The following is a 15,582-nucleotide window of genomic DNA, read 5'->3' as shown; positions in this document are numbered from 1 at the left end:
CAAACACTGTGGAGTCGTATGGCACAGACAGATAATTACAAAAATACAAAATCAGACTTTAACATATCATTAGTCATAGACATAAAGGTAAAGGTATACTCAAGGAAGGTGGTTGTATTTCCACAGCTAAAAAGAAGTGTCTATATTTTGCTAGCACTGAGAATGGCAAAAGCATTATATATTTTTAGATGTTAATTTGCTGAATACCTGAATATTACATCACTACCTCACCATCACAAGTGGCACAGATATCACTTTACAGGATGTTTGTTTTGGTACTTCCTACATCTAAAATACAAACAGAAATTAAAAGGTCTTCTTTTTGGTCACATGTACATATGTTCACATCTTGGAGTGATATCTCCAAGACAAAACAACTCACTGACATCTACATGTAGTGAAACCTTGTGATGAAAAACAGAGATAGTTTCTCATGGCAAAGCATGACAATAGCTCAACAGCCTTGAAAAACTTCCACTGTGCCACAAAATGTTTCAGAAAATTCTCAATGCGAAAGTTCGACCTGTGAGCAGATAGTAAATGAAAAATAGAACATAGAATATAGAAGGTTGAAAGATTGAAAGAGGTAAAGATGAACAGGTTAAACATCACCAACATCATTTGTCGCTCCTCACCCTAGAAACCCCCAACTCCTGTTGCACGTCATGTTGGTCAAGCCTGACAAATGAGTCATCTCTTCAGGTCAGTGGCTAGAAGGTGCCGTTTAAATTGTGGTTGTGGCGGCCGGCGTGAGGATTTGAAAAAGGAAATCAAGCGCTCCTGTGTGATTATGATGACAGCGGCATGTGAGAGCGAGGGGGTCACCGTGGGTTCCTGCACCCAATCTGAGCACAGTCCTGCTGCGGGGCCTCCGAAACAGACGCCACGGCGGGCAGACGCCTACAACATCTGGGACGAGACCATGCACCCTCCATCGCTATGCTCTCCGCCTCTCACTCTGGCAGTCTCTCTCTATCTCGCCATTCTGGTCATTCTCTCTCTATCTCTCCATTCTGGTCATTCTCTCTCTATCTCTCCATTCTGTTCATTCTCTTTTTTATCTCTCCATTCTGGTCATTCTCTCTCTATCTCTCCATTCTGGTCATTCTCTTTCTATCTCTCCATTCTGGTCATTCTCTCTCTATCTCTCCATTCTGGTCATTCTCTCTCTATCTCTCCATTCTGGTCATTCTCTCTCTATCTCTCCATTCTGGTCATTCTCTCTCTATCTCTCCATTCTGGTCATTCTCTCTAGAGCACATAATATGATGATGAAACCTCAATGCACTTAGTCATGCACATCTTTGTGTATTTATTTTTGTCTACATTAATATTAATACATATCACTACATAATTATATAAATATGTATATGACAAATAAATATCTTGAATCTTTTTTGTCTCTCTTTCATTGTCTTCCTCTTATTCGCTCTTTCAAGCAGGAGACGATACACCCTCCATCGCCACTCTCTCTCCCTTTCTGGCAGTCTCTCTCTATCTCTCTATCTTGGTCATTCTCACTCTCTCTTTTCTCTCTCTCTCTTTTCAGCTAGAGACTTACCACTCCCTCCACCTTCACTCCCTCTTTCTGTTTCACTCTCTCTATCTCTCCATTCTGGGCCATTCTTGCTCTCGTTTCTCTCTCACTCAATCTTTGTCATTCCATCTCTGCATCTTGCCATCCTCTCTCTGTCATTCCCTCACTTTTCAGCTTTTCAGCAACAGATTGTCAACCCCCCCCCTCTCTCTTTCATTTTTTTCTATATCTTTCCATTTCAGGTCGCTCCCTCTCTTCCCTCGCTCCCCTTTCTTTCCAGCACTGTCCTGTCACTGCTTTTTTCTCTCTCTCCTTCATTCTCTTTCTATTGCTTTTATAGGTCTCTCTCCCTCTCTTTTTCTTTTCACTCCCTCTCCCCTCTCTATCTCTCCATCCATTGGTCTCTCTCTACGTTGTTGTTCCAGCTCTCTCCTGTTTTGTAGCTTTTCTTTTTCATTGTCTCTCTATCTATCTCTCCATCCTTGGTGTCTCTCTGTCTCTGTCTGTCTTCTGTCTTCAGTCTGTTGCTCAATGTCTTCTTTTCCACTGGATGAAAAAGGGCATGGAGAGAAGCCTGTGGAAAAATATATACTGATGGCTACGCAGCTTAACCCGGCTTTAAATCACTCACACACACACACACACACACACACACACACAGAGGGAAAAGGAGAGAGAATCAAGAGATCTGAATCATGTTTGTGGTGGCAAATGGTGTGAAAGAAAAACACTTGTTTTGGTGCAGGCGGCCTGACAGAGTAGAATGGCTGGAATAAGCCCATTAAAGATGTGGCTGCCTGCCTTGTTGACAGATAAACTTATCTACGGCCTCTCCTGTTTGAACAATCTGCCCTTGATGTTATACAATCACAGTTTGTTTTCATTCCATTTCCAAGATCGCACCCTCCCAAACATTGATGCCATGCTATCAAGAGGACTGGAAAGATCATACATTTATCAAGTTTGTGTGTCAACAATGTTGATTGGGTTTGTTTTTGATGTTTCTTGTTGTTATTGTTGTTGTTGTACACATATATATATATATATATATATATATATACATATATAATAATAACTATATATGTATGTGTGTGTCATTTGAATGACGTCACGCCTCTAACAAAGCTAAACCTAAAAAACATAGCTGCACAAATGTTATTTTCAACTGCACAAATCTAGCACAAACTAGCACAAAAACGATTAGATAGATAGATAGATAGATAGATAGATAGATAGATAGATAGATGATAGATAGATAGATAGATAGATAGATAGATAGATACTTTATTGATCCCCAAGGGGAAATTCAGGGGGTCTCAGTAGCATACAGACATCACACACAACATGCACTTACAGCAGAAATGGTAAATATAAGTATAAGTATAAACATAACCAAACTCCACTGTACAATAGAAACAGTAGAAGATAAGAAAAACTAACAAAACTAAATACTAAATATACTATATAAATGAAATGTCAAAAATCCAGTGTGCTTGAGGGTGATCAAGCATGAGACGCTTGTAGTGACAGGGCCTGTAGTTCTGTGTGCATGGTGAGGTGCTCAAGAGAGTGAGTGTCATGGTGAAGGTGCAAAAGTAGTCCAACAGTAGTCCTTTAGTTATGTGTGCATGGTAAGGTGCTCAAGAGAGTGAATGTCATGGTGAAGGTGCAAAAAGTAGTCCAACATTAGTCCAACAGTGCAACAATGCAATAATAAGGTCTAGAGACCAGCATAAATAATATGGACAAATAGGAGAGTAAAGTATAATGTAGACAAGGTAATATAAAAAACTATAAAAAACTATGTCAGTGCAAGAACAGGTTGAGGTAATAGGGTTACAGCCATTCAGTATTGTAGCAGAAGCCATTGATCATGTGTGCTAATATAGCAATTGAGACCATTTGGGGAAGATTTGGACATTGATGGGGTCTGGGAGACGTCACACGTGTAACAAATAAAGTGGAATAGCTTAAAAAAAACATAGTAGCACAAATGTTTCTTTTAACGGCACAAATCAGCACAAACGTAGCACAAACAATTGAGACTATTGGGGAAATTTGGACAAGTATGGAACGCTGAGTGACGTCACTTGCCAGAAAATGTAAAGTTTAATTACTTAAAATCCTTAACAGAACAATTGTTACGGCACAAATGTAGCACAAATGGATAGCAGTGTTTTTAATCATTTTTGGATGACATGGGGGGCCAGCTTCACGGAGGTACCGCTCACTAGTGGAGCATGAGGAGCCATTCACTGAAAATGCCAGAGTGCATCGGGTTAGAAAAGCCATGTGCACCTTTAAACATGTTCCCTTTCCTCTGCATGCAACAGAATGTTCTATCAGACCCTCTATAACCTCCATAGGCGATTCTTCAACTGCCAACACAGTGTTGGGACCCTTTCTTATTCTAGCAACACCAAAAGGAATGGAGTAGAATAAAGCACATGCTTGTTTAGCATATGTCATCCCTTCCTTTGCCTGATGTATATTTTCATAGCAGTCACACTAAAAATCATGCAATATGTAGGGTTGTTTTCACCCATGCGGTCAAGGTCAACAGCCGTAGTGCAAATCACCGATCTGTCTGTCACTCAATTCACGCGGCTTCCTCTCGCTTGACAGCCTAAGCCTCTTGTCAATCAAAGCAGGAGCAAACGAGAATGGAGGAGATGCACAGCAGTACACATAGTACTGGAGGCCACTTGGAAAGAAGCATATGAAAATAAACACACAAACACACACACACGCACACACACACACACACACAGACACTACACACACACTCTCACATATGTACACTTTCTCTAGCTCTCTCTTTCTCACTCACTCACGCACACACACACACACACACACAAACACGTCATAAGGGGGAAAAAAAACTGTTGCTTCGCACTGCACTTACTTTCATCCCCAATCTGAATCAAGATGTGTGCGTGTGTGTGTGTGTGTGTGTGTTAGTAGTGTGTGCGTGTGTGTGGAGGCTGTCAGTGTCATTACCTGAGGCCAGCTGGATTATTTATGAGGGTGTGGATGAGGCCCTCAGAGAGACACAGAGGAAGGAGTGGTACTGTGTATTGTATGTGTGTGTGTGTGTGTGTTAGTGATGTCTGTATGATGAATGTTCTCTCTCTCTCGCTCTCTAGTGTGTGTGTGTGTGTCTTTATACTTGCTAGTTCTCTCTCTCTGTGTGTGTGTGTGTGTGTGTGTGTGTGTGTGTGTGTGTGTGTGCGTGCGTGTGTGTGCGTGTGTGTGTGTGTATGTGTGTGCTTGTGGTGTGTGAGTGTGTTCATGTCTGATATGTGTATGTTCATACCTAGCGTGTGTAAGTTGTGGTTCCTGCCGCAGGTTTCCGTGCTTGTTTCCCTCCACTGCGCGTGCCCCGTGGTTGGGTGGGTGTGGGGGGAAGGGAAGGGAGTGGGCACTAGCGTGTTTCTGCCCCCATGATCTCAGATGTCTCTCCATAAATATTGCCTGAGCCCCTCTGACACACCACACTACAGGTAGGAAGAGGAACACGAATGCAAAAGATTTTAGTCTGGTCCCTGGTCTCTCTCTGCGCTCCTCAAAGAGCGGTCTGGTTGACAGTCCTGTCACAGCCCTGTGTTTTAATGGTTGTGATTTTAGTGGACAATACACACATGCTCGAAACAGGAGAAAAGAGCTGTTGCATCACCTAGCATCAGGTGGGAAATGTGACATTGCTCTGTTTTCCTATTAAACTATGAAAATGTAATACAATACATGCAGCACTTGTTGAGAGAGAGAGAGAGAGAGAGAGAGAGAGAGAGAGAGAGAGAGAAAGAGAGAGATAGAGAGAGAGAGAGAGACAATTCACTGAAAGAGACAACCAGACAGAGCTTTGAACTATGTGATTACATAACAGGGTCAGCGATAAATGTTATTTTGTGTAATTCAGGAGTTTTCTTTGCAGAAACAAGGTCTTTCCCCTTTTTGGTAATAATGGGTGAAGGACATGAAGGGGCAAACAGCTGTTTATATTTTCTACAGCAACACTTGAGTTTGGATGTTGCCTTACTGTCTGTAAACATTACTCTGGTGAAATTCCAGAGAGATTAACCCTCAGGTGAACATGATTGAACATGATTCCACTATATCTCAACCAACATGACTGCTCACTAAAGAGAATTAACCAAATACCATAATGCCAAATGCATGCATGTCGATGTCCTAATTCTGAAGCTGAAGTACATAACTGAATGTGTTTTGGTTTAGAGTGGGGTTGGTAGGGGATTCTGCTGGTGTCCACTAAAATGTTTGAAAGTGAAGTGTAGAAGCCTACTGCTCTCCCTGTCGGTTGTTACCATCCCCACAATTCTGATAGCATGAAAAATGGTGTCACAACACGTTTTCCAGGTCAAGTGAAGAGACAGTGTGTGTGTGTGTGTGTGTGTGTGTGTGTGTATGTGTGTGTGTGTGTGTGTAAGGGAGAGAGAGAGAGCTGGGATATAAATCCCTGGGGGTACTTTCCTGATGAAAGAACATCATTCTTTCTGTGTATCAACATTTTCTACCTCTTTCTCTCCCCTCACCATCCTCTCCCTCTCTCCCCCTCTCGGTATCTGTATTCCTGGGAGTTAGAGAGGAGAGGAGATGAGAACTAGTGTTGGTTCAGTGTGGGTGGTCTAGACACGGATGTTATAGAGTTAACGTCATCCCAGTTGAGGCACTTAGAGTCTGACAGCACTAACGTGCCATGCTGCTTCCCAAAGCACAAGAGGACCGCGAGGGAGGGATAGGCTTAATCATGTTACATCCCCATCACTCCTTCACTCTCTATCACTCTCTCACACTCTCACTGCATTTAACTCTCAGTTCTCCCTCTCTCTCTCCAACCATGTCATACTCTCTATCAGACTTCTCACTGCATTTATCTCTCAGTTCTTCCTCCCTCTCTCTCTCTCTCCAACCCTGTCATACTCTCTATCAGACTTTCACTCTCACTGCATACATCCTTCTGTTCTTCCTTTCTTTCTACTTCTGTATCTCTACCTTTCACTGCTCTCTTCCTCTCTATGTATCACCCACTCTCACTGTATGTATCTCTCAGTTTTTCCTCTTTCTCTCTCAGTCTGTATCATTCTCTCACTCTCACTATTTATCCCCTGTTGTTCTCTCTCTCAAATTCAAATTGATTTATTGCCATGACAAATAGGCACTTATATTGCCAAAGCAGTCATTACATATTGGACAATACATACAAACAAGTTCAAGCTCAAGTAGTTTATTGTCATGTACTCATAAAATGAAATTATAAGTAATGAAATTCTTGTGCTCAAGAGCCAGTTCAACCTTAAAGAATTAAAAGTAGTAACCGAAAAGGTATATATTGTGTGTGTATAGGAGGGTATGGTGTGTGTTGGTGTGTGGGAGGGGGATGATGATGGTGTGTAGGGGGGTGATGAAATGGTGGGGGTGGGGGGGGGGGTATGGGGGAGGGGGTGTTCCTGTGTGTGTGTGGGGAGGGGGTATGTTGTGTGTTTGGGTGGGAAATTATATGTGTGTATCGGGGGGCATATCGACCATCACATCAACAGACACTCTCTCTCTACCTCTCATTGCTCTCTCTTTCTTATTTTGTATCTATCACTCTGATCATATTAACCGGTATCTCTCTATATGTTGTTCTCTCGTTCTATCACTACACCTCTTACTGCTCTCTGTATGCTGTCATCCTCTCTCTCTCCCTCCCCCTCCCTCCCCCTTTCCTCTCTCTCTTTTCCTTTAACTGCCCCTTCCCTGCTGCTAGCCATCCATTTCACTATCTCACTCCTCATTCATGTCTCCCCCACTGTCTGTTTTATATTTTTTGAGGTGTGTTTTAAGTCTAATTTCTGCTCCTGAGGAAGTAGTTGAGAAGTTAAGGAGAAATAAAAGACCCCACAGTTAATTAAACATCTCTTAACACAAATTAAGTTAAATGAAGCTATAAAACAAGTTAGCATCAAAAGGACTCCAAAATTACTTTGATTTGAGTGAATCAATTTTGACATTTTGACATTATACGGACATTTTGGCATAACAATGACTGATATTCCTAACCTTTAATACTCAAAAGTGCATTTTAGGGTCTGTGATATCAACACACTTTTGAAGTTATTTTGAAGTTAAGAAAACATGGGGAGATGTTGAACACTGGTGATAAATATCGATTACTCTCTCAAGAAAAAGTCATCATAATTTTTGCTTATCATGGCAGACGGGTAGAGATGTGTTGATTTGTTGAAAGTGTGTCAAATTAACATTGATTGATGACACTACACCTTGCTCTCCCTCTGTGGGTCTTGCAGTGCAGTCGGGGAAGTGTTGTGAATCAGTAACGCCTGAATTAGAGGACAAAGCCTCTCATTAGCTTGCTTAACCACTGTCACACACACGCGCACACACACACACAGACCCTGGCATGGACATACCATACCATGCAAATACATTCTCTCACATACGTGCATGTACACACACACACACACACACACACACACACACACACACACACACGCACACACACCACACACATCGGTGTGTGTCTGCTGATCAACAGTCTGTCACTCTCTCCGCTTTTGTCCTGAGGAGATTGATCGTTAGGACTCATTGGACTCTCGTAACACCTCCCTCAGTCTTCATTACTGAGCCCATTAGTCTCACACCAACACTGTCAGCTAAGGGTGAGACACACACACACACACACACACACAGAAATAGAAACAGACACACACACATACATAAATAGACACAAGAAACAGACACTAACACACACAAACACGTACAAACACACTGACATGCTCACAAGCAAACACACACACACACACACACACACCACACACACACACACACACACACACACACACACACACACACACACACAATTGATTGTATTGGAGTAGGCATAGAAGCAAGACAACACAGAAAAACAGAAACACAGATTCAGACACACACAAGCGCTACATACAGTATACCCACACAGTAATGCAACTGACACACAACCGTGCCCTTTAAACAAACCCTTAAAGGCAGAACTCTCTGGAAGAAGTAAAGTTGTGAGAGCTAAAAGGCAGTGTGTGTGTGTGTGTGTGAGAGAGAGAGAGAGAAAAAGAGAGAGAGAATGAGAGAGCAATATATAGAGGTAGGGAAATACAGAGGATGGGAGGAAGGCAGAGAGGAACAGGAGAGAGAGGGTAAAGAGAAAGGGATAGAAAGAGACAAAGCAAGGGATGAAGAGAGGAAACAGGAGAGAGTGAGAGAGATGGATGGAAAGAGAGATGGAGAAAGAGAGAGATCCTTTTAAATGGATTTAGCAGCTGTGTCACTGCGCTGGCTCTGACTAGCCGTGTGAAGTTTGGGTTGGTTGGGAGATGGAGGGAGAGAAGGAGAGGAGGGGGCATTCCTGACCAGTGGGGGGGAAATAATCACACACCAACCTTTTCATGAATTATTAAGACCCCTCCTCTTTCCCACTCGCGCTCACTCGCTCGCTCACTCACTCGCTCTCTCACACACACATACATTAACACACACACAGACGTCTCTCTCCCTCTCACAGTTTCTCTCTCTCTCTCTCAGATACACACAAACACACACACATATCTTACCCTCTCATGGTCTTTCTCGCTCTCTTTCTCTCTCACACACAGGCACTTAGACACTGCCTTTCCTCTCTCCCCCTCCCCCCTCTCTCTCTCTCTCTCTTTCTCTCTCTGACCCTCGCTTCTCAGCTAGCGCGCCAGCGGCTCTCTCCACACACTCACGCGCTCCCCAGTGCAGAAACGCAGAGGGAGAGAGAACAGAGGAGCAGAGTGAGGGGCGTCTGGTGTTGCTCCGTGTGTCTCTGTCCGCGGCTCGGAGTTTTGCTTCGCTCTCTCTCTCTCTCTCGCACCTCGGCTCCCCCCCACAACACACAATCAGACAGAGAGCGAGAGTGACAGCTTGGGGGAAGAAGCTTGTTGATTCTGCACGCCACTCCTCCACCACCAACCCAACCCCCCCCCTCCACCCCTCGCCCCCCCACGCAAAACAGCTCCGGCGCAACATCGTCAAGGACCTCGGGCAGCGCAGTGTCGAGAGCGTGTCAAAGTGAGGAGTCGTCGAACACTTCCTCACTCTTTCTTTCCCCCTCTCTATCTCTCTCCTTCTCTCTCTCTTTCTCTCACACTCTCTCTCTCTCTCTCTCGGTCTCTTTCTGCTACATTCGTTGCTCGGGCGGGACTGGGACTTTGGCGGCACACGGAGGGACCTAGACACCTGGAGGACTGGACTGAGTAGGGAGGAGCAGCTGCCGAGAGACTCCCTGCGCTCCTCTCTGTCAGCGCTCCCCTCTCTGCGCTCTTCCTCTCTTTGCTGGAAGTTGCCTGCGAACGAGAAGCTAGCAAGGGAGGCAGTGCACCTGCGCCTCCTCTCTCTCTCTCTTTCTATCTATCTACCTCTCTCTCTCTCTCTCTCTCTCTCTCTCTCTCTCTTTCTATCTATCTACCTCTCTCTCTCTCTCTCTCTCTCTCTTTCTATCTATCTACCTCTCTCTCTCTCTCTCTCTCTCTCTCTTTCTATCTATCTACCTCTCTCTCTCTCTCTCTCTCTCTCTCTCTCTCTCTTTCTATCTATCTACCTCTCTCTCTCTCTCTCTCTCTCTCTCTCTCTCTCTGGAGCAAACGTGCGCGCAGAAGAACAGAGCACGGCAGGGAAAAAAAGGAGGAGGGGAGAACAGAGACGGCAAAACAGCAAGAGACGAAGAAGAACAAGAGGGTAAGTGAAGAGTCCAAGGAGAGTAAAAAAGTGTAGTGAAAGGAAGAAGAAACTTAAGATATTGAAGCAGGAAAAAATAGAAAATTAGGGGGAACCACTGAGGTTCAGTGAGAGAGGATCAGTACTAAAAAAGGAGGAAGATCAGGTGGATAAAGAACAGCAGTGGAGATCAGCCAAAGTATAGATGACAAAGGATCAGCTAGAATCAGTTCATGATCAGAGCAGCATTTGGAGGAGACGGAAGGGGAGTAGGAATCCAGGTGCAAGACTACAGGCAGCCAAATCAAACAGAGAGACAGAGGAAGAGAGGCTGTTTTGACTGTCAGCTCAGTGAAGGGCAGATTTGAGGAGTAGACTCCGTGCTGCGATAGGAAGGACAAATCAGTCACCACGGAGCGGCCGGCAGGAGAGAGCGTGCTGCCAGGGGTGTCTGCCAACCTCCCCGCAGATGCCACCCTGGCTGCCCAGATGCCCATAGAGTTCGTCTGCAAGATCAAGTTCACCGAGGGGGACGTCATGGCCCAGAGAGTGCCCGTGCCCATGACCGTGCCAGGCGGAGGCATGCCCGTGCCCACCGAGGAGACCTGCGCCCGCTCGGCTGCCGTGGCGAGCCTCCCGACCTTCGCCGGCGCGTCCTCGCTCCACGGCATCGACCACGTGTTTGTGTCGGGACGGCTCGGCGTGCGCCAGGTGGTGTGGGCGCTGGCCTTCGTGGCATCGCTGGCCCTCTTTCTGTACCAGGCGGCCAAGAGCGCCGTGGCGTACCTGGAGCACCCGCACGTGGCGGCCATGGGCGAGGAGGCCGGCGGGCGCGACATGCTCTTCCCCGCCGTCACGCTCTGCAACGTCAACCGTTTCCGTTTCTCGGCACTCACCGACGCCGACATCTACCACCTGGCCAACCTCACAGGCCTGCCGCCCAAGAACCGTGCCGGGCACCGGCCCGGAGACCTGGAGTACCCGGCACCGGACATGCTGGACATCTTCAACCGGACCGGCCACCAACTGGAGCACATGCTCAAGAGCTGCAACTTCAGTGGACAGAACTGCACAGCCAAGGACTTCAACGTGGTGAGTCACCAAGAGAGTGTGAGAGAGACTGAGGGGACAATGTGTGTATGTGTGTGTGTGTGTGTGTGTGTGTGTGTGTGTGTGTGAGAGTGGCAAAAGCACAGTGTATGGTGTTTACCTATCCTCTTTGATTGGCGTGTTTCTGCCTATGATAAAGTTAGCTGGAATTGCCACAAATTGAGTTGTGCCCTTGGCTGAAGTACTGGTAGTCCTCTGATGAAGCTCTTGTGGTTGAAAATGAGTAATAGATTTTTTTTTTGCACAATGTCTCCCACTTTCATTCTTTTAAGGGCACAAATGTAGCTGTTGCCAAGGTGATCCTCATCTTAATGGTCATGACGTGATGTCAGTATAGGCGCTTCAGGCTTTCTGGTGTCCATTTCCTCTCGCTGGGAGCCTCGTGAGCTCGACTCACTTGTTGACTCGGTGAAGTCCAAGAGAGAATTAGACAGTAGAAGAACATTCTCATCACTTTTCATGAAAGGGGTTGTTGACGTCAGCCTTTCTTATTTTGGTTGGCTTGGAGGCACGTTGCTGTCAGCTGAGCCCAGGGGGGAATACTAAGTGCTCATTTTAGGATGCATCACCCAAACCACATAGCGGGTGAAAACAAATACAAATCCTCCATCTCTTCATTTTATTCTTTCCTCACTGACTCAGTGGATCTACAAACACAGGAGCTGCCTTGAGGCACATCAGTGCTTTTGTTGAGAGCTGCTGGCCCTCAACTATGTTGGAGCCTAAGGCAAACCCTGCATTACCCCAACCCCCCCTTCCCCCGACCATTATATCACAATGACATAATGATATTGGCATGTGGCATGTGATATGATGGTCAATGCTTTTTGATGTGCCATCGGTAGCCACATGGAGCTATTTAGTACACAATGTTTCTGGTCTATAGTCTTCATGAGAGAGAGCACTTCTGAAAACTCAGGTGTCTGCTTATGTCACCTATGCCATTGGGCACCCTTGCAATACCCAAAACAACATATTTGCAACTCTTTTATTTGTTATGGATGTATATTATTTTCATTTTATAAAAAAAATAATTACTATGAATTATACAGTTTTTCTGTTATCAAATCAAAAAGGTTATATTATTCATAAATATAGTGATAGTATAATAAAGTATAGTTATATAATAGGATAATAGTAATAATTATACTAATTGTGAGAGTTGCATCTCCCTGCCTTAGAACAGAAGATGTGGATTTATGTATTCTAACTGTGCAGGCAGGACAGACCCTCTATCTCTCTCCTCTCACCTCCCTTACCCCCTGCCAACCCCCCCTCCCATCCTGCCTCGGCTGAACCCCTCTGGTCTCCTCTGAAATTTATTTTGGCTGCAGAACAGATGAAAAATTCAGGAGATGGACATGAGACATGGTAACTGCATTAGAGGTATGCGTCACCATCTCTCCCAGTCTCCTCTCCCAATCCCCACTCCACTTATTTCCGACTCCCAAAAAAAACTTCTTGGAGGTGAACTGGGGGTCCAACCGCAACTTCTCCCAAATCTTCCTCTAAGAGAGCCTGATCCAGCCCAGAATCTAACAACCTTCCTCCCCCCAACCACCTCCAACCCTCACCTCCACAACTCAATCCATATCTCTCTCCACTCTTTATTTTCCCAGTCTTAAAGTTGGCATTATTTGTTGCTCAGAATTAACTGGATGTGTGTGAAGCAAATATATCACCGTATGATGGCTATGGTGCTGGGATGAATTTATAATAACGTCACCACACTGGAGGTTGAGTGCTATGCTGGTGCTGATACATAAAAGTGGTCACCATTTTTCAAAAATAATTTGATAATTAAACAATTAGCATTACACTGGCTTTAAATATAACTATGGGGGTAGATGATCGTATAGAATAGTGAATTAAAGACAATAATGAATTAAAGACAAAACCCACCCCCCCTCTCTCTCTGTCTCCCTCTCTCTCCTCTCTCTCTTCCTCTCTCCTTTTCTTTCTCCCCCTCTCTTTTTCTACCTCCTTCTCTTTCTCTGTTTCTCTCTTCCTTTCCTGTTCTTTCTTTTGATGCTCTCAACTCTCTTTTGATTTAAAACATTCTTTATCTCTCTCTCTGCCTGCCGATATAAAGCATTGGTATAAAGCATTCACTTTTTCTCTTCCTTTCACAGCCCTTCTCCCTCTCTATCTGTCCCCCCTCTCTCTCTCTTTCTACCCCCTCTCTGTTGATGTTAAGCATTCTCTCTTTCTTTTTCTCTCTATCCCCCCTTCTGTCTCCCTTTGGATGTTAAGCATTCTCTCTCTCTCTCTCTCTCTCTCTCCATGTTGATGTGAGGCATTCTGACACAGCAGTGGTGATTTTGCTCTAAATCCATTAATGAGCAGGGCTGTTTGACTTCCTGGAATCAGGGCCCTATAGTGTGCAACTGTGCTTGACTCATGAGCCTCTACCTGAAAGACCCTGCAAAGCCCCCATGGCGTGTCTACCTGCCATGTGTGTGTGTTCGGGTATGTATGTGTGTGTGCGTGTGTCTGTGCATGTGTTTGTGTGTTTGTGCGAGTGCTGTAGGATTAACTGTAGGGTAACATGGTGTACTCATTTTAATCATGCCGTTTACCCTATAGGCGAATATGTGTGTGGACAATAAATGTTGAGACTTGTATCCGTGTGTGCGTGTGCATGTGTGTGTATGTGTGATACCTGTTTGTCTTCTGTTCGTCGGTGTCTACATGTCCTTGTCCTTAAATATCCTTGTGTGTGTACTGTATGTGTGCGTGCGTGCGTGCGTGTGTGTGTGTAAGTGAGCTGTAGGGAAACATATTGTAGCAATGTTTTTCATGCTGTGTGCCTCTGCCTTGTATATGTATAAATGTATGAGTCTTGTTTTTCTCTCACCATACACCTGAGGACGCTACACTCTGCCTATATATTTTTGATGCACAGAATCTGTGTGTTTGTGTGTGTGTGTGTGTCTATGTGTGTGTGTGTGTGTGTGTGTGTGTGTGTGTGTGTGTGTGTGTGTGTGTGTGTGTGTGTGTGTGTGTGTGTGTGCGTGGGTGCATATGCATGTGTGTATGTGTGTGTGTGTGTGTGTGTGTGTGTGTGTGTATCCTTATTTAGTCTGGCATTAGTAATCTCTGAGGGGATACTCATCCCTCCCCTGTATCCCCCTCCAGCATATGTCATGGTGATGGGGTTTCATTCTCGCCGGATTAAAACTTTCTTGGATTTGCTCCTCTGAGCATCGCTCAGTGTCGGTCTGGCGTTTCACCGACATCCAGTTCAGAGTCCCTCCCCACCACCCCATCATCTTTTCAGGGACAGATTTGCTCTGTGTCTCCCCTTGCGTTAGTCTTCAATCTCCCCTCTGGACACCTGAGTATGAGGGGGATTTATTTGTGCATGATCAGAATGATCCTGTTCACTATCTGCCGGGCAGACTGGTAAAGGACGTGCGTCTCTATTGTCCAGCTGAATTGCGAGCTGTGCTACGGTAGGGATGTAGATAAAGAGACAACACATGTTTTTGGCCGTGTACTGTGCTTAGAAAGGCCTTTTCTTTATTGAGTGGGGAAGAGCAAGTTCTTGGCCATGTATGTGCTTGTGTGTGTGTGCTTGTGCATGTGTGTGTGTGTGTGTATGTGTGTGTTTGTTGAGAGATTGAGTGGGATTTTTAAGAGTATGTTTAAATAGAGGACTTTTTAAAGACGTGTAATTGTACTCGTGGGACAAACACATGATAATGTGAGACCACATACATGTATGTGTGGGCTATTAGACTGTGTGAGTGTGTGTGAGCATGTGTGTTGTAGTATGTGCTGTGTGTGTGTGTGTGGGGGGGGGGCATGTGTGTTATAGCGTGTGGTGTGGAGTGTGTGAATGCATGTGTAAAAGTACTTGAATGAGTACTTAAGTATGTGAGTGAATGTGTGCTTGAATGTCCGTATGTGTGACTGTGTGCATTTGTCCTTGTGTGTGTATGTGTTTGTGTGTTTGTGTGTGTGTGTGTGTATAGCCGTGCATAAGTGTACAGTACATGACGCACGCTCCACTGGGTGCTGAAGTGTGTGTGTGTGTGTGTGTGTGTGTGTGTCTTTCTCTCTCTGCATTGACTGAGAGCACGAGCTCATCTCTAATAAAAGTTTAATGGAGAGCTTTGTTCGCGCAGGGGCTCATCTCTCTCCATTAGAATCCAACGCTGCCCCAGGACATGTGCCACGGAGCCAGCCAACGCGCGCCG

At 45.1% G+C, this 15,582-nt stretch overlaps 1 protein-coding gene across 1 annotated transcript in view; it reads left to right on the top strand.

The window, feature by feature from the left end:
* The first annotated feature begins 793 nt into the window (after positions 1 to 793).
* Positions 794 to 15,582, top strand: part of LOC143141800 (acid-sensing ion channel 4-A-like) — a 76,730-nt gene continuing 61,941 nt past the window's right edge. Inside the window, exons 1-3 of the mRNA XM_076302506.1 lie at positions 794 to 964; positions 9,570 to 9,625; positions 10,663 to 11,362. Coding sequence (XP_076158621.1) covers positions 794 to 964; positions 9,570 to 9,625; positions 10,663 to 11,362 — 927 coding nt within the window. The remainder of the gene's footprint in view (positions 965 to 9,569; positions 9,626 to 10,662; positions 11,363 to 15,582) is intronic.

Source organism: Alosa pseudoharengus, unplaced genomic scaffold (assembly GCF_046254945.1).
Source record: "Alosa pseudoharengus isolate Yale_2024_CS ecotype anadromous, Long Island Sound unplaced genomic scaffold, YU_APseudo_1.1 YU_APseudo_1.1_scf_24, whole genome shotgun sequence".
Classification (NCBI taxonomy): Eukaryota; Metazoa; Chordata; class Actinopteri; order Clupeiformes; family Clupeidae; genus Alosa; species Alosa pseudoharengus.
This window is presented reverse-complemented; position numbering and strand designations above follow the sequence as displayed.